At 47.2% G+C, this 20224-nt stretch overlaps 2 protein-coding genes across 2 annotated transcripts; one reads left to right on the forward strand and one right to left on the reverse strand.

Moving 5' to 3' along the window:
* Positions 1-350: 350 nt before the first annotated feature.
* OAZ3 (ornithine decarboxylase antizyme 3) lies at positions 351-6486 on the reverse strand (the record flags this gene model as incomplete). Its single annotated transcript, XM_083476229.1, is given in 6 exon segments — positions 351-613; positions 1557-1642; positions 2862-3037; positions 4976-5050; positions 5052-5112; positions 6467-6486. Coding segments are annotated over 6 exon segments (627 nt in total). The 3' UTR covers positions 351-404.
* A 1973-nt stretch (positions 6487-8459) lies between these two features.
* Positions 8460-19620, forward strand: MRPL9 (mitochondrial ribosomal protein L9). Its single transcript, XM_083477389.1, has 7 exons — positions 8460-8709; positions 12242-12401; positions 13168-13292; positions 14518-14568; positions 16358-16459; positions 18030-18113; positions 19182-19620. The coding sequence occupies exons 1-7, from the start codon at positions 8608-8610 to the stop codon at positions 19299-19301; spliced, it is 744 nt and encodes a 247-aa protein (XP_083333515.1). The 5' UTR covers positions 8460-8607; the 3' UTR covers positions 19302-19620.
* Positions 19621-20224: the final 604 nt, after the last annotated feature.

Below are 20224 nucleotides of genomic sequence, written 5' to 3' on the forward strand. Positions count from 1 at the left end.
ACAGATGTGGTACCATGACCAGAGGAACAAAAGGACAGCTGTTCCGTCTTAACATAACAGGGATTTACGAGATGGGGAGGGGGAAGAGGGAGACCCAAACCACGCTTGCCATTAGCTGACTTAGGAACTAGTCGCTGGTTGGGGGCCCTGCAGGAAGGTAAACGGCGTTTCCGTGCACTGCTCTGGGTCGCCAGAAGCGGCTTAGTCCTGCTGGCCACATGACCCGGAAGCTGTACACCAGCTCTCTTGCCCAGTAAAGTGAGATGAGCGCCGCAACCCCAGAGTCGGCCACGACTGGACCTAATGGTCAGGGGTCTCTTTACCTTTAAACAAAGAAACAAACAGGATGCTGTGAGCTGTGGTGCCAGTTTAATGCCACCCTCTGGGGGAATCGGTGACCTCATTCAGGGAGCCTGTCTGCCAAGAACAGCCCCATCCTGCCTCCCAGAAGGGTCTGGTTTCAGGGTCCTCCACTTCTCATCCTCCTCTGCTTGGCAAAGTTCTCGTTCCATAGGGTAAGCCATGAAGATGACATCCTCCCAGGGAGGGAGGGAAGGGTGATCCGGCCGCAGGAGTGTGAAACCCAAGAAGCCAAAGGCTCGTAGCAAGTCTCCTTCGAGCGAGGGGAGAAAAAGAAGAGGATTAGGAAACCAAGGGCAAGAAGATCTTTCCTCATCTTGCCTCTGGTTTATCCCATTTATCCGCATGTTTGTCAAGCCATAAAAATGCAGTGTATATACGCGCTTCCCTTAAGAGCAGTAGAAACATCGATCAGTGCTGGCTGGTAAAAAGAAAACTGCATGGCAGACCCCTGTCAGATGTAACAGACATCAAAAGCAAGGCAGGGATTATTCATGCCCAACCTCTAGTGGCAAGGAGTTCTGCAGGGCACAGACCCACAAGGAGTGGGAAGGAGTTCCGCAGGGGCACAGAGCTGACCCGAACCTCAAGAGGTGCGCGAGCAACCACTGAAAGCGCCCCACCAGAGGATCGTGGTGGAGCGTAAAGGATCAGGCAGTGTTTGGACACCAAGCTGTTACAGGGATTTGTGAATGAACATAACTGGTCCAGTAGCAAACTGGTTTCACTCTGCCTTCCACCTCACACTCTAAAGAAAGGTAGATTCCGGCCCTATCTGGAGACGCCGTTGGGCATTGAACCTGGGACCCCCTTGGAATAAAGTAAAGGTTCCAGTCCTCGTTTCTGAAAAAAACGTGGCTTTGAATCGGAACATAGGAAGCTGCCTTAGAGTGAGCCAGACCACTAGTCCAGCTAAGTCTGTCTGTACTGACCGGCAGCATCTCTGCGGTTTCAGGCAAGGTTCACTCCTGGACCTACCTGGTGACCGAATTTGGATGACGCTGGACCAAAATGTTCTGGTCCTTTTTTAATGCTTTTTTAGGATGTTTTTTTCTGGCCTAATAATAGCCCAAATTTGGAATTGGAATTTTCCCCCTCTTTGCCCATTTCTATATCATTTCCAGATTTCTTTCATGTGGAATTCAGGACCCAAAACCCAGATTCTGTTAGCAAGGGGAATCTTTTTCTTTCCTTACCCCTGTCCCGTCGAGTCTTGTGGAAGTTAACAAGCACCTGGTCTGCCTCTGTATTTTCTTCCACGTATTCCAGCGTTGCAGTCAGGCTAGGAGCAGAAACAGCCACAGGGTCCACATTGAGTGTTGATTATTACTAAGGGTGCTGTTCTCTTGCAAGCAGGGCTTGCAAAGGGACTAGTCCTCAGTAAGGTGTTCGGGTTGTGTGGCCCGTACCACTGAATTGTGAGAGCTCCCATGAGTGAATCCATCCAAAGAATTCCCTGGACCTAGAAAACCAGACTGTCACAGAAAAGGCTACTCTTCTCCCTGACATGCTAGATTTCTACATACAGAGAAAGGTGGTGGTGTTTTTCCCCCCGTTTTAAATTAGAGGTCCAGTCATAAGTGCCCCAGTCTAACCCCACTCCTTTTGCATGCACCCCACAATTATTTACAGAGCCAAAGCATAGTGCCAAGTTTGCTTAGGGGTTCAAATCGACCATTTGGGGAGGTGGAAATCTATCAATGTTAGCTGCAGTAAAAAATTGCAGCGCAAGGAGCTCTTGTTGAAGATACTGTATTTTTCGCTCTATAAGATGCACCAGACCACAAGACACACCTAGTTTTTGGAGGAGGAAAACAAGAAAAAAAATATTCTGAATCTCAGAAGCCAGAACAGCAAAAGGGATTGCTGTGCAGTGAAAGCAGCAATCCCTCTTGCTGTTCTGGCTTCTGGGATAGCTGCGCAGCCTGCATTCGCTCCATAAGATGCACACACATTTCCCCTTACTTTTTAGGAGGGAAAAAGTGAGTCTTATAGAGCAAAAAATACAGCACTCTATTCCATTTCCTCCCTCCCTCTGGCTCTTCCATTACACATACAAACGTTAGTACCCCATTATCACTGAGCATGCTCACAACACACGGCTGTTTCTGAAGTTCCTCCCCAACCCATCAACTTTTTTCCTACTTCTGTAAATCTTAGGTTCCCACAGTCAGGTGCAGGCAACAGCACCAAGAGCATCTCTGCCCATAAATAAATCCTCAGAGCCTTGGGTTTGAGTTTGAGTTCCATTGGTTCTGAACTATTGCCTCCCTCTCTTTGCTTCTAATATTTCCCCCCACGAGAGCTGGGGTGGGGGTGAGTGGTGGTCTCTAAATTGCTGGAAAAACGCTGGGCTGTTTCCAACATTAGTCCTACTCAGAGTAGACATCTTGAAAAAGAACGGGCACGGCCAACGTAGGGAGATTCAGTGGGTCTACTCCGCGCGCAGTGACAAAGCCACCCACTTCTGACACCCAGTTGCAGCGGAGAACCACTCTCACCTTTCGCGGCTGTTGCAGTCCAGGGCAAGGTGGGGCGTGTCGAGGAAAACCGTGCGTGCCTGGAGGAGGCCGTGCCAGTGGCTGACCCCCTGGCTGCCGCGGGCAAAATGGAAGTCCAACTGAACCGCCTGGTCGGGACGTTGGCGCTCGCCGGCGAAAACAGTGAGATTCCCAGCCTGCGCAGTTATTGGGTAAAACGTTTGCAACTACTGGTTAGAAAACACCTTAGCAGAATCCCCCTTCTTTCAGGTGAAGAGTGCCAGTGATTGATTGATTGATTGATTGATTGATTGATTGATTGATTTGCTAAAATGCCTCCATCCCTGCGCAAGAGGGAGATGTCAGCTGGTCTGCACATGTGCTGAGTTATGGCAACATTTCATTAGAAAATTGTAGACTTTAGAAGGAGACCCCAGAGGGTATATATCGCCCAATCCCATGCAATATATTTAAACCAGTCGAAGGAAGGAAACTAGCAAAACAATGAGTCCACAACCTTTCCCCCCCCCCCCAACTCAGTTTGTGAAATCAACACTCTTTGGAGAGACCTGCTGGCGCCTCCTTTGAAGCTGAAAGTATCTATTTGCAAAGCATCTTTAATCCAATATCCGCTGAGGGATGATATTCCCACCCAACTACTGAGATGGTTTGAGACTATTTAGTAGAGATTTTTTCAAAGTCTCATTTAAAACTACTTAATGGTGGCTACTGAGTCTTTTATATGTGTTCAATAGGTCTGTATTGCAAATATTTTATGTGATTTTTATTGTCTAAATTGTGTCAGTAAAGGCTGAATGAATATTCTCCCCGGAGAAATCTGCCTTGTGTTGAGCCAGACCATGAGTCCATCAAACCCAGTGTTGTCTACACGAACTGGCAGCAGCTGTTCAGGACTTCAGGCAGAGGATATTTCCCTGAGGTTGGAGGGTAGGGACAAACTGTGTATGCTATCTTCAGCTCCTTGGAGAAAAAAGGTGGGGTAGATATATACAGTAATGGGGGGGGAGCCCTGTTGTCAAATTTCAGATTGTAAGCTCATTGGGGCTGGGACCCTTTCTGTGCACTTTTGTACAGCATCGTGCAAGCAGATGGTGGTCTATTATAACACAAAGGGCAGCAAATATGTTCCAGCAGCCTTAAGGGTTTTCAACGCAAAATCCATTTCCCAACTCCTGTACGCTGCAAATGTCTGGCATAATGGGGACCAGCCTAAGCTAGATGGCTTTCAGGCAAAATTTCTCCGATCTCTGCTGCAGGTACCCAACTGTGTCCCCAACTCCGTTCTTCTGTTAGAAGCTGGTGAATGCCCAATTTCAATTAAAGCGTGGTGGGCTGGGCTAAAACATTGGCTCAGGATTTTAGTGTTTGATCTAGGGAAGGGTTTGTATTAACACCTGTCAGCAAATGGCAGAAAACCATGGCTAGAAAAGCTACCTCTATTGGTCTGTGTCCCCCCCCCACTCTATTACCTGGGTTATGAAGGTGCCATAAAGACGTTAAAGCAAAGATTATGGGATAATGCACACAGTGACTTGCGATCTCAATCACACGCAGCCTGTAGTCTGCTGGCAGTAGGAGTACAATATGGGCATGTCTTTAAGTTAACACCTTACATTAAAAACCTGACAGTACCAAATTACTGAACGTTATTCATCAAAGCCAGACTAAACGTCTTTCCTTCCGCAGTGTTGGATGGCAGGTGGAGAGGAGTTCCCTACCAGGACAGACTTTGCTCGTGTGTTCAAGACATCAATTCCATAAAGCATATTTTGCTGCACTGTGCGAAGTATGAGCAAGCCAGGGCTGAACTGATATTACCTTTGCTGGTACCTTTCCCGGGAAAATCAGAGGCTCACTATGTCAGGTTCCTATTGGAAGACCGGACAAACGCTAGAACACTAGCAGTGGTGAAGTTTTTATCGGTGATTGCAAGAACCAATGATTCCCTATCTTTAAGTCTGAACAAAATGCTTGTTTAACCTGGAGGTAGGCTGTCTGAATTATGCATTGCTTTGTAAGGATTTGTTGGGTCCCTGGACCGCAATAAAATTTCTAATAATAATAATTACTGATCCGATGCAAGGCCGGAAAGGCCCGAGGCAGAAGAAGCCTACCTTATATACCTCTTTAAGGCTCGCTTGTTCTCCTTCAAGGCTCCTTCTCCTGTCTGGGCAGCCGCCCACGAACTCAGGAGCACTGCGGGCAGTAGCGGGGCCGGATACTCAAGTTCTCACGTTGGGTAAGGGTTGAGCTGTGCCGCAGAACGGAGACAAGAAAATAGATGCCATGGATAAGCCCGGGAAGCAGGTTCTGAAATCAGCAGGTGCCTTGAACACAAGGGGCTGGAAACTTGAAATTTGGCCCCATAATTCTGAATAATAATGTGTACAGTATAATGGCTCAATTCACACTGCAATGAAAAATGCCCAAAGGCTTTAACATGGGAGATTTTCCTCTGAGCTTCTCAATGGGTTGGAAATTAACTGTTACTGTTATCTGGTAGTTCTGACAATGTGTTTAACTTTAGATCACACGGGAAGTACTGGGTTGCAAATCCTCATCTTGAAAGGGAGATGCCTTTACAGCGGTACCTCTGGATGCGAACGGGATCCATTCCAGAGCCCTGTTTGCATCCTGAGTAAAACATAAGACGCGACTGCGAGTGCGCGAATCGTCATTTTGTAACGCACTCAGTTACTTCCGGGTTGCCATGGAGCATAACTTGAAAACGCTCAACCTCAAGCACATCTAACCCGAGGTATGACTGTAGTCTTTTGATCCCAGCCGGAGTGGAAGCAAGTTGCGATAAGGAAGGTCTCCAGGAGCCCGCAGTCTCGGGCTGGAAAGGGGGACAGACAAGAGTTTTGATCTCAATCCTGTTCAAAGTTATTTTTAAGAAGTCGAGCCTGTGCTAGCCACGCACAAGATAAGTTCATGGAATTATCTGGATGTATCTCTGATGTTTTTGTTCTGTTTTGAAGAAAGTTTTGCAAGTAAAGCTCAAATCAAACCTATGGGTCTGGTCAACAAGGAGTCAGTTTGTATGCTTCCAATTGCTGTGAAATATTAATATCTGCAGTATAATGGGCTGGCTTAAATAGGGAAATAGGAAGCGAGCGGATTGAAGCGGAGTCAGACCATTGGTCCATCTTGCTCAATAATGTCTACACAGGCTGGCAGCAGCGTAACAGCATATCAGAGAGGAGTCTCCTCCAGCCCTACCTGGAAATGGTGGGGCCATTGAACCTGGGACTTTCTGCTTCCAAGGCAGATGCTCTACCACTGAGATTTAAAAGTGAAGCAACATCCTAGTCCTCATCATTCTGAAAACATGTCTCTGACACAGCTCTGCCTGGAGATGCCGGGCCTTGAACCCGAGGCCTTCTGTATGACAAGCAGCTGTGCCACCACTGAACTATGGTGCTTCTTCATCTCCAGGCAGCTGTCCCAACAAAATCTGGGGGTCCAAAAGTTCCCAGTCCTGGGATGGGGGACATGCAGCCGCTCCCATAGTCTCTGATCCTTGCCCGTGCGCGCTATATGTGCCTAGCAATATATGGGTGTCACATCCTCCAAGGTGGCACCCATGCGTGGCCACCTCTTACCTCTTGCCACTGGGCGTCATTTTCCGCCGATATCTAAGGCGGCGCTTGCTGATGGCGCAGAAAGAGGGGCTGGAGAATGATAGCGGATAAAGGCAGTTCCGTATCCCCCCCTTCTTGGTCCAAGAAAGGGTGTTTGTGGGTGCCCGGTTCCGCCGCGTTTTGCTGGGCAGTGCCTCCCCGCCCCGGGCAAAGTGGGTCCTAGGTGGCAGGGCCCCCGCCTTAAGTACCCGAGGGACCCCTATTGTGACCTGCGTGAGCTTCTGCCCCATGGCAACTGGGCTGTGTCACAAGCATCATTGTGAGAGGCCACGCCCCCTCCTGGCCACACCCAGGCGAAGCTCCTCCCACTCCTGGGTACCACAGCATCCTCTCCCTCATAAGCACACCTGGCTCTGGGTCCGCACCATATGGGATGCATTTAAAGCACATCCAACACACACACATATCCGGCACACGGCTTCCCCAGGAGGATCATGGGAGCTGTAGTTTCCCTCGCTCGCAGAATCCCTGGCAAACTACAGTACCATTCCCAGCATTCCTTGGGGGATGCCATGCGTTTGAAATGTGCATGGTTGTGCTTTAAATCTATGGTTCGGGGCTGCCCATAGTATTGCCCACACTGACTGGCAGCTGCTCTCCAGGGTTTCAGGCAAGGGTCTAAGAGATGCTGGAGACCAAGCCTGGGACCTTCTGCATTAATAATAATAATAATAATAATAATAATAATAATAATAATAATTTTATTTATATCCCGCCCTCCCCAGCCGAAGCGGCTAACAACATTAAAATGGTACAACATTCTAAAATCATTTCATTTTTTTCTATGCATTTCTTTTAAAAAAACCAGTGAATTATCTTCAGGGGCACACTCTGCACACGCTCAGAGGCACGTTGCCCTTCCTTTTTGAAGAGCCTCCGTTCTGTTGGAGTTGTTGGCGAGAGAAAGGCACAGCCTTTTCGGAGGCCCTTTGTCCTTACGACTTTTTAAATAAATTTAAAAATCACCTTTATGCTGTACTTGGAGAAAGGAAAGGAGAAACACACTCGGCGCATGCTCAGAGTTTCAGCTGCCATCCTAAGGACTAGAATCTTGTGCTCTTATCACTTGCTAGCCTGCCTGGAGCCCACAGCCCAACAGCAAAGCTTTCGGCTGCAATCATGAGGACTAGGATCTTGTTTCCCAGTATTTGGAGCCGGCCCACAGCCCAGAGCCACTGGTCCAGCCTATTCAAAGCAAGGGAGACCATTACCCCATTACTCACCAGGCTTCCGCACTGGGCCCCAGTTGCTGCCCCTTTTCTTTGCCCATCCTGCGGGCACCGCAGCCCAACTGCACCGGCGTCCAGGGCGTCAGTAAATAAATTTAACGATGATCTTGCTGGCAATAGAAATATGAATAATAATAATATTAATAAAATTTATTTATACCCCACCCTCCCCAGCAAAGATCGGGCTCAGGGCGGCTAACACCAGGTATAAAAACAATGGATTAAAATACAATTTATGATTAAAATACAACATTAAAATGCAGCCTCATTTCAGCAGAAACTCAAATCAAAAACTTTTGGGAGATAATAACTAGTGAATATTTTTTTTAATAATAATTTTATTGATTTTAACATATAAATTACAAAATGTACCACGAAACTTATCACTTATACAATCTTTTTAGACTTCCATCAGCACCTCTGATAATCCACCGTTTTATCCACTTCTTATACATTTCTTAACTTTATATTGCCTTTAAAATAACTAGTGAATATTAATCGATGACTCAGCCTGAACCCTAGGCGGGTTGCAGCAAAGGACTCCTCTTTGCAAAAAATAATAATATTTTTTTGCACTCTGCGTATGCTCAGTGGCACTCTTGACATGCTTTTATTGGGGGCGGCGAGGGAGGTGGGTTTTTGCTTCCGTGTCACGATACTCAAGAGAGAGAGAGAGAGAGAAAGGAGGAAATAAATCCTGGGGGAAGAAAGCGTGCCGGTTGTGTGTCCCCCCCCCCCCCACACACGCCGGCTCCTCCCTCCCGCTCTGCCCGCCCCGCGGTCGACCCACCCCGGCGGGCGGAGCCAGGCGAGGCCGAGGCTTCTCCGGGGCCTGCGCGAGGCGAGCGAGGCGCGTGAGGAGAATTGTGGGCGATGCTGGCGGCGGCGGCGGCGGCGGCGAGGGGCCTGATCCTGGCAAGGGCCTCCCTGGGGGTCCCGCTCATATGTAGGGGGCTTCGCCTCTCGGCCCCCCTGGTGAGGAAGGAGGGGGGCGGTAAAATGTATGGGGGGAGAGGGAGGTGGGTGGGGGGTCTTTGGGGAGAAATATTTTAAAATATTAGATTTGGGGAGAAATATAGGGGGTGGGGGGTCTTTGGGGAGACTGCTAAGGGGGCGAAAGGGGGCAGGAATGTGATGCCTATAAATGGAGGCCTTTAAAACGAGGCTTTTTGGGGGGACACGGAGGTTGGGGGTCATTTCAGAGTCGCTTGGTTTTTTCGTTTTGTTTTTTTAAATAGAATAAATTATTTTTTAATAAATGTTTTATTTTTTAATAAATAAAACAAATTATTTTTTAATAAATGTGTATCTGAAGAAGTGTGCATGCACACGAAAGCTCATACCAAGAACTAACTTAGTTGGTCTTTAAGGTGCTACTGGAAGGAATTTTTTTTATTTTGACTATGGCAGACCAATACGGCTACCTACCTGTAACTGTTTTTTAAATGATATTTATTAAGATTTCAGGAACAAAAAATTACATAGTTAAAGAGAAAAGAAACAAGGGAAAAATATATATTTTTAAAAACCATAAAAAGAAAAAACATACAAAGTACAGGGGGGGAAAAACACTTAAAAACAAATTAATCCTTCCGTATCTTACATTTCATTTCCTTGCTTCCCTGACCTCCTCTCACCTCCCTTTTTTGTATTCCAGTTCAATTGGTTAATTCAGCAATTCCTTTCCCTCTTTGTTTATGTCTTAGTCCTTTAACTTCATATATTATAACTTTAGATTCTCACCTATTAACCATCCATTTTTACATACACCTTTATGACATTGCTGCTAGAGCCACTTAATTTCATTCTGACATCCTTCTAACATTCATTAATTTTGCAGTATTTCTGTAAATAGTCTTTAAATTTCTTCCAGTCTTCTTCCACCGACTTTTCTCCCTGGTCTCGGATTCTGCCAGTCATTTCCGCCAATTCCATGTAGTCCATCACCTTCATCATTTCAGAGTCGCTTTGGGGGCCACTCCGAAAGAGAGAAATATTTTAAAATATTAGATTTGGGGAGAAATATCGGGGGTGGGGGGTCTTTGGGGAGACTGCTAAGGGGGCGAAAGGGGGCAGGAATGTGATGCCTATCTAAATGGAGGCCTTTAAAACGAGGCACTTTTTGGGGGACACGGAGGTTGGGGGTCATTTCAGAGAAATTACAGGGCGGGGGTGTCTCTGGGGGTCGCTTTTTGGGGAGTCTCTTTTTTAAAAAAATACATTTTTATTAATTTTAAGATACAAATTATAAAGCATACCACGCAGATTATTACAAATACAATCTTATTGGACTTCCATCAGCACCTCTGATGATCTTAACCACTTCTTTGCGCATTTCTTAATTTTATAAATTGTCTTTACCTCTCTTAACATACCATCTCCCCTTTTTCGTTTTTACAATATTTCCAACACTACTCCTCACAGAACTTCTTGCAAACCTACAAATGTCGTCTGATCACCGCAAATACTTTTCATATAATTCGTAAATTTACTCCAGTCTTCGGTGAATTTCTGGTCCCTCCGGCTTCGGATCCTTCCTCTTAGTTTCTCTAATTCTGCATAGTCCATTAACTTCATCCTCCGCTTTTTGGGGAGTCTCAGGGGGCAGGTGTGGGGCTGCATTGATCTGCATTAAAATCTATGCCTTTGCTGCCTATATTATTATTATTATTATTATTATTGTTATTATTATATTTATTTATTTATACCCCGCCCATCTGGCTGAGTTTCTTTGGGGGGGAAGATAGTAGACACAAAATATTGGGGCGAAGCCTATTATTATTATTAATAATAACAATAATAATAATTTATTTATACCCTGCCCATCTGGCTGAGTTTCTTTTGTGGGGGGGGGAGGTAGTAGACACAAAATATAGGGGGCAGTGCCCTGGGATTTCTTTATCTGGGGGGTGGGAGCGGAGAGAGACTGTAAAAGGAGGCGTTCAATGGACTCTGCATTTATGTCTTTACAGTCCAGGTATGTCTGCGCTGCTTTCCGATTTCCCAGGAGGTGTAAGTTTAGACAAAGGAGATGGGGGAGAGCAAAGATATTTTTTTGGGGGGGGGTCCTCCTGGGTTGCTTTTGGAGCACAAGATAAGCACATGTTTTGCTATGTGTTTAAATCTAGGCATATGCTGCCTTTAAGAGTAGACTCTTCTTTCGGTTCGGGGATGCGAGAGAAAATGCAGAAGGGAGAATGCAGTTGGGGGGCTCTGGAGTGGGGTGACTGGGGGGAAATTCAGAGAGACTGCAAGGTGGGAACAGTGTCCAGGAAGTGTGCATCTCTCTCTCTCTCTCTCACACACACACACACACACAGTCATACCTTGGGTTGAATGCGCTTCGGGTTGAGCGCGTTCGAGTTGCGCTCCATGGCAACCCGGAAGTAAAGGAGCGCATTACTTCCAGGTTTCGCCGCAGGCGCAGATGCTCAAAATGACGTCACGTGCATGCGCAGAAGCGGCGAAAAGCGATGCGCGCATGCGCAGATGCGCCTTCGCTAGTTACGTTTGCTTCTAGATGTGAATGGGGATCCGTTCCGGTATCTAGAGGTACCACTGTGTGTGTGTGTGTATGTGTATACACACACAGTGGTACCTCGGGTTACATACGCTTCAGGTTACAGACTGCTAACCCAGAAATAGTACCTCAGATTAAGAACTTTGCTTCAGGATGAGAACAGGAATCATGCGGCAGCAGCCAGAGGCCCCATTAGCAAAAGTGGTGCTTCAGGTTAAGAACAGTTTCAGGTTAAGAATGGACCTCCGGAACAAATTAAGTACTTAACCCGAGGTACCACTGTATATGTATATGTATATATATGTATATGTGTATATGTGTGTGTGTGTGTGTGTGTGTGTGTGTGTGTGTGTGTGTGTGTGTCCCCAGTGCTTTTCTTCTAAAAAAATGTTTAGGGGTACTCTCATTTTTACTCAAGAAAATCACCATTTTTCACAGGTAAACAAATTGCCTCTTCGCAAAGTAAAAAATGATTACAGACAACCAAAATATGAGATTAGAGAACCTGTATAGTGGTCGAAGGAAGTCAACCTTTTTTCTTTTCTTTTCTTTCCTTTCCTTTCCTTTCCCTCCCTCCCTCCCTCCCTCCCTCCCTCCCTCCCTCCCTTTCTTTCTTTCTTTCTTTCTTTCTTTCTTTCTTGTATATCCTTATGTTTTATTTTCTTTTTCCACTTCGTATTTCTGGAATTTTTGTATTGTTTGGGGTTTTTTGTATTTTTGCAATTTTAATTTTATAATTTATGTAATTGTATTCCTTTTTGTATGTATGTATGTAATAAGTATATAGCAAATAATCTTTTTTAAAAAAAGGAGCTGGCTTTCGGCTCAAGGCAGCTCCCTGTGCTTGTCTTTGAACCACGAGGACTAGAACCTTTGTTTTTAGAGAGGGGGCCTCCTAACCGGGAGTGGCGAGGAGGCAGTCCGAGCGGCTGTGTCAGAGCGGAGGTTTTGGTGACTTATCCCAAGTTCTCTGTCTCCGCTGCTCAGGAAACGTGCATCGTGGAGCGTTGGTGGAAGGTGCCTTTGAGCAAGGTGGGCCGGGAGCCTCGGATTAAGCACCGCCGGTATAAGGTCTACCGCTTGGTGGAGGACACCAAACACAAGCCCAAGGAGCCTCTGGAGCTCATCCTCACCCAAACCGTGGACGGTACGTAGCTCCCCATCTTACTTGCACATCCGGTGCCATTCTGCAGAAGATGCAGAAGCCCATGCTAATCCGAATTTACCGTATTTTTCGCTCCATAAGACTCACCTAGTTTTTAGAGAAGGAAAACAAGAAAAAAAAATATTCTGAACGAAACAGTGGATGTATGGTTTTTGTGGTGCAGGCTGTAGCCCATGAACATGCTGTATGACCTGATGGTGAATTTGGGGTGACCCAATGCAAAAATCCTGAGGATCCATGGGCTTTTACCTCCCCCCTCCCAGGCAGCCTCCTTTATATCTAAGCTCCCTTATCTCCCTCCCGATTGCTTGCCGATCAGATGGTTCCTTTCAACACCCACTTCCCTCTTTCAAAAAGAAAAAAGCATGATCTGCTTTTCGCCTCTGGGCAATTCGGCTCCAGGGACCACGCATTTATTTCTTCATGTTCTCTAAATCGCATCTTCATCCAAACATAGATGCTAGGATAGTGCAGTTAAATATATATGCAAGTATCTTTAGTAGGGGGTAGTCCGAAACCTATTTGGAGAGCATCAGGTTAGGAAATGTTGTGATACAGACTGGAAACTTCTCTCCTGCCTTAATTTTTATTTTAAAATTGAGCTGGGATTTCCAGGAAGGAACTATACACCGGGTGTGTTTTGTAAAGGGAGCATATTCTCTCTCTTTCTGTTGGCCTGTGTTTGGGAGAGCGCTTTAGTTCCTACCCCGCTTTGCAGGCGAAAACATTCCACGTTTCTCGTTCGCAGATGTGGGGAGCCGAGGCGACACGGTCCTGGTGCCCAAATCTTTCGGCCGCAGCCGTCTCCTCAACCAGAACAAAGCCGTTTACGCCTCTCCGGAAAACAAGAAGATATTTGAGGAGGAAAACCGGGTGAGTGCTGTAAGAACACTGGAAGACCTTGGCTGCTGGATCAGGCCGGGGGAGGGGCTCATACTGTTTTCACAGCAGCCAACCAGGTGCCCCACAATCACAGCAGCATCATCTCCTGCAGTTTCTGACAGTGACAGCAGAGCCGAGCCATTGATAGGCTTCTCCTCTATGGATTTGTCCAATTCTCTCCGGAAGCCTTCCAAGTTGGGGGCCTTTGATGCCTCTCGTGGGATTGAGCGTCACAATTTAACCACACTGTGTGAAGAGATCTTTCCCTTTGCCTGGACTGAATCTCTGAAGCTCAGTACGTTTCCGAGCACAATTCAAAGTGTTGGTGCTGACCTTTACAGCCCTAAAAGGCCTCGGTCCAGTATACCTGAAGGAGCGTCTCCACCCCCATCGTTCAGCCCAGACACTGAGGTCCAGCTCCGAGGGCCTTCTGGTGGTTCCCTCCCTGCAAGAAGTGAGGTTACAGGGAACCAGGCAGAGGGCCTTCTCGGTGGTGGCACCCACCCTATGGAATGCCCTCCCAGCAGATGTCAAGGCAATAAACAACTATTTTACTTTTAAAAGACACCTGAAGGCGGCCCTGTTTAGGGAAGTTTTTAATGTCTGACAGCGCTGTATTGTTTTTGATATTTGGTTGGAAGCCGCCCAGAGTGGCTGGGAAGACCCAGCCAGATGGGCAGGGTATAAATAAATTATTATTATTATTATTATTATTATTATTATTATTATTATTATCGTCATCATCATCATCATCATCATCATTGGATGTCCCCAACTTCTAGTTATGATGAGAGAGTGAGAGAAACCTCTTATGTCTCTACAGCTTGCAAAAACAAAACAAAAAATGCCTATTTGCCAGAATTGTGTACAAAAAGGTGGATTTGAGGATGATTCATGCCTGCGAAGCTAACAAAATCAGTGGACATCAACATACTCTCTGTGGCAGCATCATTTAATTATTTGCTGTATGAAAAAGTGCATTGCTCTGCCCTGAAGCTTCTGTTATCTGGCTTCATTGCATGGCCCCGCGCTCTTGTATTATATGCGAGGGAGAAAAGATTATCCGCTTTCTCCTGAAAGTGCATGATTTTTCTTTACACCCCTCCTCAATATTGACATGGGTATGCCTGTAGCCTTGGTCTCTCTGGGCTGAGTGGGACAATATGCAAGCTGTCTCGCTCGTCCTTGACTTCTCTTCTGTTTTTCTGCCCCTTAGTTACGTCAGGAAGGGAAACTGCCGAGGCTGCAGACCCACACAGGCGAAAAGGTAAACTGATCCAGATCTGCGGCGTGTGTCTAAATGCAGTTTTCCGGTAGGACAGTGCCCCAGTGGGAAACCTGAAAGCAGAAATTGAGCACAAAAATCTAATGCTGGGAAGTGAAGTTTACTAAAACTCTTCCAAGTTCCCTACCTGGCACAACAGGGAGAACCTGGCAGGCCATGTACCAGATTAATGGCAACACGTGTGGCCGGGTGCTTGCCGCTTTCATGAACATTGCAAATCTTGTGAGAGTTCCTAAATCATGGATTCCTGGGGAGGGGTGGGACGCACGCCGCTTCCGTCGCCCAGCTTGCGCAGAGGGGTGGAACGCAAAGAGGGGAGGAGGGGGCTTGGGGTGCCAAAGTTCTTATGTTGGGGAAGAAACCAGAAGGGGCCACTCCCGGATTCTGCAAGTGACTGAGACTGACATGAACTTTGTGGATCTGCACTGTAAATAGTTTGCACAATAAAACCTGTAAAAGACAGGTCAGAGTCCTGCTTGGTTACTCACGAGCAACCACCACCAGCATCTAACAGGTGGCGTTGTATATTCTCCCTTGCAGTTCTCTCTTTGGGGGGGGCGGGGCAGCAGGCCATCTCTCCCTCTCCCCTCCCTGGCCAGGAAACCCCACCGCGCATTTGAATATGCAGAAGCCCCATCAAATGTCACCTTCAGCTATAAGCAGGAGGAACCAACGCTATGAGGAACAGGGAAAGCGGCTTTTTACAGAGTCAGACTGCATGTGCACCTAGTTCAGTCTCGTCTACTCTGTTTGACAGTGGCTCTCTAGGGGTTCAGACAGCGGGGAGTCTCCCCTAGCCCTAGCTAGAGTTGTCGGGGATTACGATACGATACAATATCTTTATTGTCATTGTCCCATACAGAACAATGAAATTGAAAAATCTACATAAGACATTCAAAAAACTCTGAAACCCCATCTTAAAATACAATATACTCCTATAGAGACTCCTTATACTGCATTTAAAACCAGAATTGCATTTGGATAAAAACTGTTTCTCAGACGGCTGGTCCTGGTCTTTATAACCCTGGACCTTCTTCTAGAAGGCAGAAGCTGAAAGAGATCATTTCCAGGGTGTGCACTGTCCTGCGCTATCTCTGCCGCTTTCTTATGGCACCTGGAAGCATAGATTTGATCCAAGGTGGGAAGAGTGCACCCAATTATTCTCTCTGCAGTCTTTACAACCCTGGACAGCATTGTTTTTCCCCTGACTGTGCAGCTCCCAAACCACACACAGAGACCATAAGTTAATACAACTCTCCACAGCACAATGGTAAAATGCCATCAACAGGTCCTTTGAGAGATTGTTTTCCCGGAGGATTCTCAGAAAATATAACCTCTGCTGTGCTCTGTTCACCAGGTCTTTGCTGTTTTCTCCCCAGGTTAGGTTATCTCTCAACTACATTCCCATTCTCCATTGAACCTGGCCCCTCCAGCTCTGTCTGCTGAGCTAAGCCTTTCCCCTGAAAGAAAAGCAGGAGTCTAGTCCTCATTGTTCTGAATGAAGGGCTGATAAATAGGAACAGAGGAAGTTGCCTTACACGAGCCAGAACACTGGCCTATGTAGCTCAGCATTTATACTGATGGGCAGAAGCTCTCCAGGGATTTTATTGGGGGGGGGGGTTTCCCCCAGCCCCGGATGCTGGGATTGAACTTGGGACCTTCTGCATGCAAAGCAGGTGTTCTGCCATGGGCGAAAGACGATCTTCCGGGTGTAGTTTTTTGGAGGGCTTCTTTTCTTAAGGCTTTCTGTTGTTCCTCTCCCGGTTTTCAGACCGTCCGGTTCCTGCGCAAGTGCACCCTGGAAGTCGGAGTGAACGACTGCGAGCAGTTTGAGCTGACCCACGAGATCGTGGCACGGCACTTCCTGAGAAACGTGAGCCCCGCCTGCGCGGCCGCTGGCGTCCTGCCTTCCTGGCGTGGGGAACGGAGGGGATCTGGCCGGCTCCTCTCAGTCCCAGCCGACACAGTCCTGGGCTGGCTGATGGGAGCCGTAGTAAAAAAAATGGCCGTCCTGGCCATGCTGCCCATTAGATTTGTTCAATAAGCACACAAGACGTAACCGGCTGTACGTTTGAAAAAATAATATGTTCTGATATTTGATTACATTTTTGTATGAGTTGCATTACTGTTTATATGTACAGTGGTGCCTCGCAAGACAAAATTAATTCGTTCCGCAAGTTTTTTCTTCTTGCGAGTTTTTCGTCTTGCGAAGCACGGTTTCCCATAGGAATGCATTGAAAATCAATCAATGCGTTCCTATGGAGACCGTCCGGGGACAGAGGGGAAGCCCCTCTGTCCCCGGAGATTGCGGGGCTGGCAACAGGGTGAAGCGATCTTCTCCCCGCCGCCCCTTGCTTCAAAAGAGGTCCAGGGTGCGGGGGCAAGCTTCGTTTTGCGAAGCAAGCCCATAGGGAAATTCGTCTTGCAAAGCAACTCGAAAACGAAAAAACCTTTCGTCTTGAGAGTTTTTCGTCTCGCGAGGCGTTCGTCTTGCGGGGCACCACTGGATATGGATTAAGTTTGTTTTACTTCTGCTGTGCCATATGGGTCACTTTAAGAAAGAAATTTTATATCTGTTGATTGCCAACACCTGTCACTCAAATCCATATTGTGCTTGTCCATATAACTCCACTCTGTAAAAGTTGCTACTTACAGCAACTACTACTATGCTATAAGATCCACTGTCCTGCGATATCCTAAATGGTATGTATGGTTGTTGACGGTTTTTATATTATTTTTGCTGTAAAAATGTGTGAGATTGTGATACTGTATTTATTTGCATTACCTAGAGTTTGTACTACTGATGAAGCCTAGGATGGCAAAACAAGGCTAATATTCCTGAAATCCTTGTCTTAGACTCTGGAAGGATTCTGTGGAACTGCAACAACCTTTCGTGTGGATTGTTGGACTCTATGAACAGACAGGTGGAATAGTCACTTCCACATATATGGACCTTATGCATAAACAGATTAGAGAATGAACTGATCCACTGGGTCTTCTACTTTTTTCGTTGAACTTTGAGCTACTTCTGTTGTAATCTGCAATTTAACACAATGAATAGTACATATTATTTTTTTCAAACGTACAGCCAGTTATGTCTTGTGTGCTTATTGAATGTTTCGCGTAACCAGAGGTTTGTTGTTGTTTTGCCCATTAGATTTGTGACAGCGTTTTTCCATTTGCAAAAAAAGAAGGGCAAGGATGTTTGGGTGAGAGCCCTAATGAGTTACGGGGTGGTGGGGTATGGCAACGGAGGGTTTTAAGAGCATTTCGTTGAGTTGATCTCTACCTGATTAGGGTGGGCTCTCAGCGGCATATATCCTTGCGGGGAGGGTTGAAGGGAGAGGAGGTGTTTTCATAGGGGATGTGGAGGTCTCAGACAACGTGCCCCTGCCCCGCTTGAAGTGGGTTGCTCTGATAACGCTGTGCCCTGGTCCTTCCAGCTCGGGGTCGTGGTTCTGCCGCATACCTTGAAGCTTCCGGATGAGCCCATCACGGAATTGGGGGAATATTGGTGTGAAGTTACGGTAAGTTCGCCTCCTATATGTTGGCGGAGGTCAATGTATGGGATATTTGTAATAGGAAAATTGTGCCCGCTTTTTCTCCAGAATGCCAGGGTCGATGATGCATGTATTGTGTAAAATACGTTTCTTTTGTTTATTCCGATTTTTTGGCCCACTCTTCACCACAAGGTCCCAGCAATTTAAGAAGTACAATATGAAAGCCAGTTCAAAACAAGTTATAGGAGCAAGATTAGGGCGGGTCTTAAAAAAAAATATCTCAGGTATCAGAGGAAAGAAGTGTGTCTTCTGCATACGACAGAAGCTCTATAATGAAGGTGCCAGGAGGGGAAATTTCACAGGTTAGGGGGTTGCCACAGAGAAGACCCCCCTCCCCAGGCTGAGGCACACTCCCCAAATTTTCTGAGGGTGTTGCAACTGCCAAAAGAGACCCCTCGACTGATCCTAGCACCCGAGAGTGTCTGTGGGGTACAGGGAGATGATATTTCTAATATTTGGGGCCCAAGTCATTTAGGGTTTTACTACTGTAAAGTGAGCACCTTGATTTGGGCCTGGCAGCCCAGGCAGCTGTTTTAAAACGGCGGTGTCATATGAGACTAAGAGATTAATTAAGATTAAATTAAGACTAAGAGAGCTGAGTGGGGGGTGCTCGTGTAAGCTCACTGTATACAAGTTGTACAAGTTACAATAAAGTATTTCATTTCATCTAAATGGAACCCCAGCCAGTAACGGGCACTGTGTTTGGGGCCTGTTGAAGTTTCTGAATTATCTCCAAGGGCAGCCCCACATAGAGCGCATGGCAGTAATTATGAAAGTTTAAGAAGTGTCCGCTGGATCAGGCCATTACTGCCTCCTGCAGGGACGATAATCCAGCCTGGATGTTAGAGTCCTGTGGCCGAGCCGTCTGCCTGAAAGGGACCGTAGCTGGCCAGCTGGCCAGGGATGGGGAAAGGCAGTCCTAGTCTCAGCAGGGGAGCTTTAACGTCCTCCCCATCTCCTCTTTCGATTGACCATCGTCTTGGCTCTGGGGGACACACCCGGGCCCCCTGTCCCACTTCTGCCCTCCTTTTGCAGGTGAACGACCTCGATACCGTCCGGGTCCCTCTTTCCGTGGTGCGGTTTGCAGAACCCAAGCCCGAAAGCTACAGGGTCTGGCTGGCTCAGCCGGAAGACGCCCCTCAGCAATATCACTGAAGTCCGCCCCACCCCAGGAGGAGAAGGGAGCAGCGGGGGCTCTCAAAACAAGCGACGGAGACTGGGGGGCACCCAGCTTGCCTGCACAGTTCAGGAGGTCCAGGGATCTTCGTCAGATCGGGTTTGGACAAGATCTTCGTCAGATTGGTGGGAGGTTTGTTGGGGGGTGTACTCCTGTCCTAAATGTTCAAAGGCATCTCTGACGGACGTGTTTCTCCCGAGTAAGAGGATAACACCAAGTAGAGTTCTTTGATTTTCTCTCTTGAGGAGCAACAGAATGTCAAGTCTCTTACTAATAAAAACGTTTCAAAATCAGAAACTTCCTGGTTGCAGTGAGTCAGCTCGGCCAAGATCCCCGTTCTGTGGACCGGGAAGGGGAGTTAGAGGGAGATCCGGCCGCTGAGGCACTCTGCGTCTCTTCTCTCTTGATGTCTGAGGGCATCTGGATAGTAAAGCACTGAAAGGGTTTTGTGATGACAATGGAGGAGCTGGCCTCCATTGATTGCCTCGGTCGCAGGGTGCGGAGACGGAAGGGAGCCACTGATCTGCCATTGGCCGAGCCTTGCTCTGACCCTAAAGGTTACAGATTTGCCATTGGCCGAGCTTGCCCTGACGCTGTGGCAGTTATCAATTGCCATTGGCTGAGTTGCCCCCGGTTTCCTTTAGAGGGGTGGGGCTGGCAAAGTATCCCAGCAAAGAGGTGGAAGAACCCATGAACGGGAAGGTTTGAAGAGGGAGAGGTCCCAGGGAAAACAGGGAGACGGTCGGGAGGAGGAGGAGTTGCGAGGGCAGAAACCCAGGAAAAGGAGCAGGCTAGAGGAGTGGCGCTGTGGTCTAAACCACAGAGCCTAGGGCTTGCCGATCAGAAGGTTGGCGGTTCAAATCCCTGCAACGGGCTGAGCTCCCGTTGCTCCCTGCTCCTG

Source organism: Podarcis liolepis, assembly GCF_965112155.1.
Source record: "Podarcis liolepis genome assembly, chromosome: 15".
NCBI lineage: Eukaryota > Metazoa > Chordata > Lepidosauria > Squamata > Lacertidae > Podarcis > Podarcis liolepis.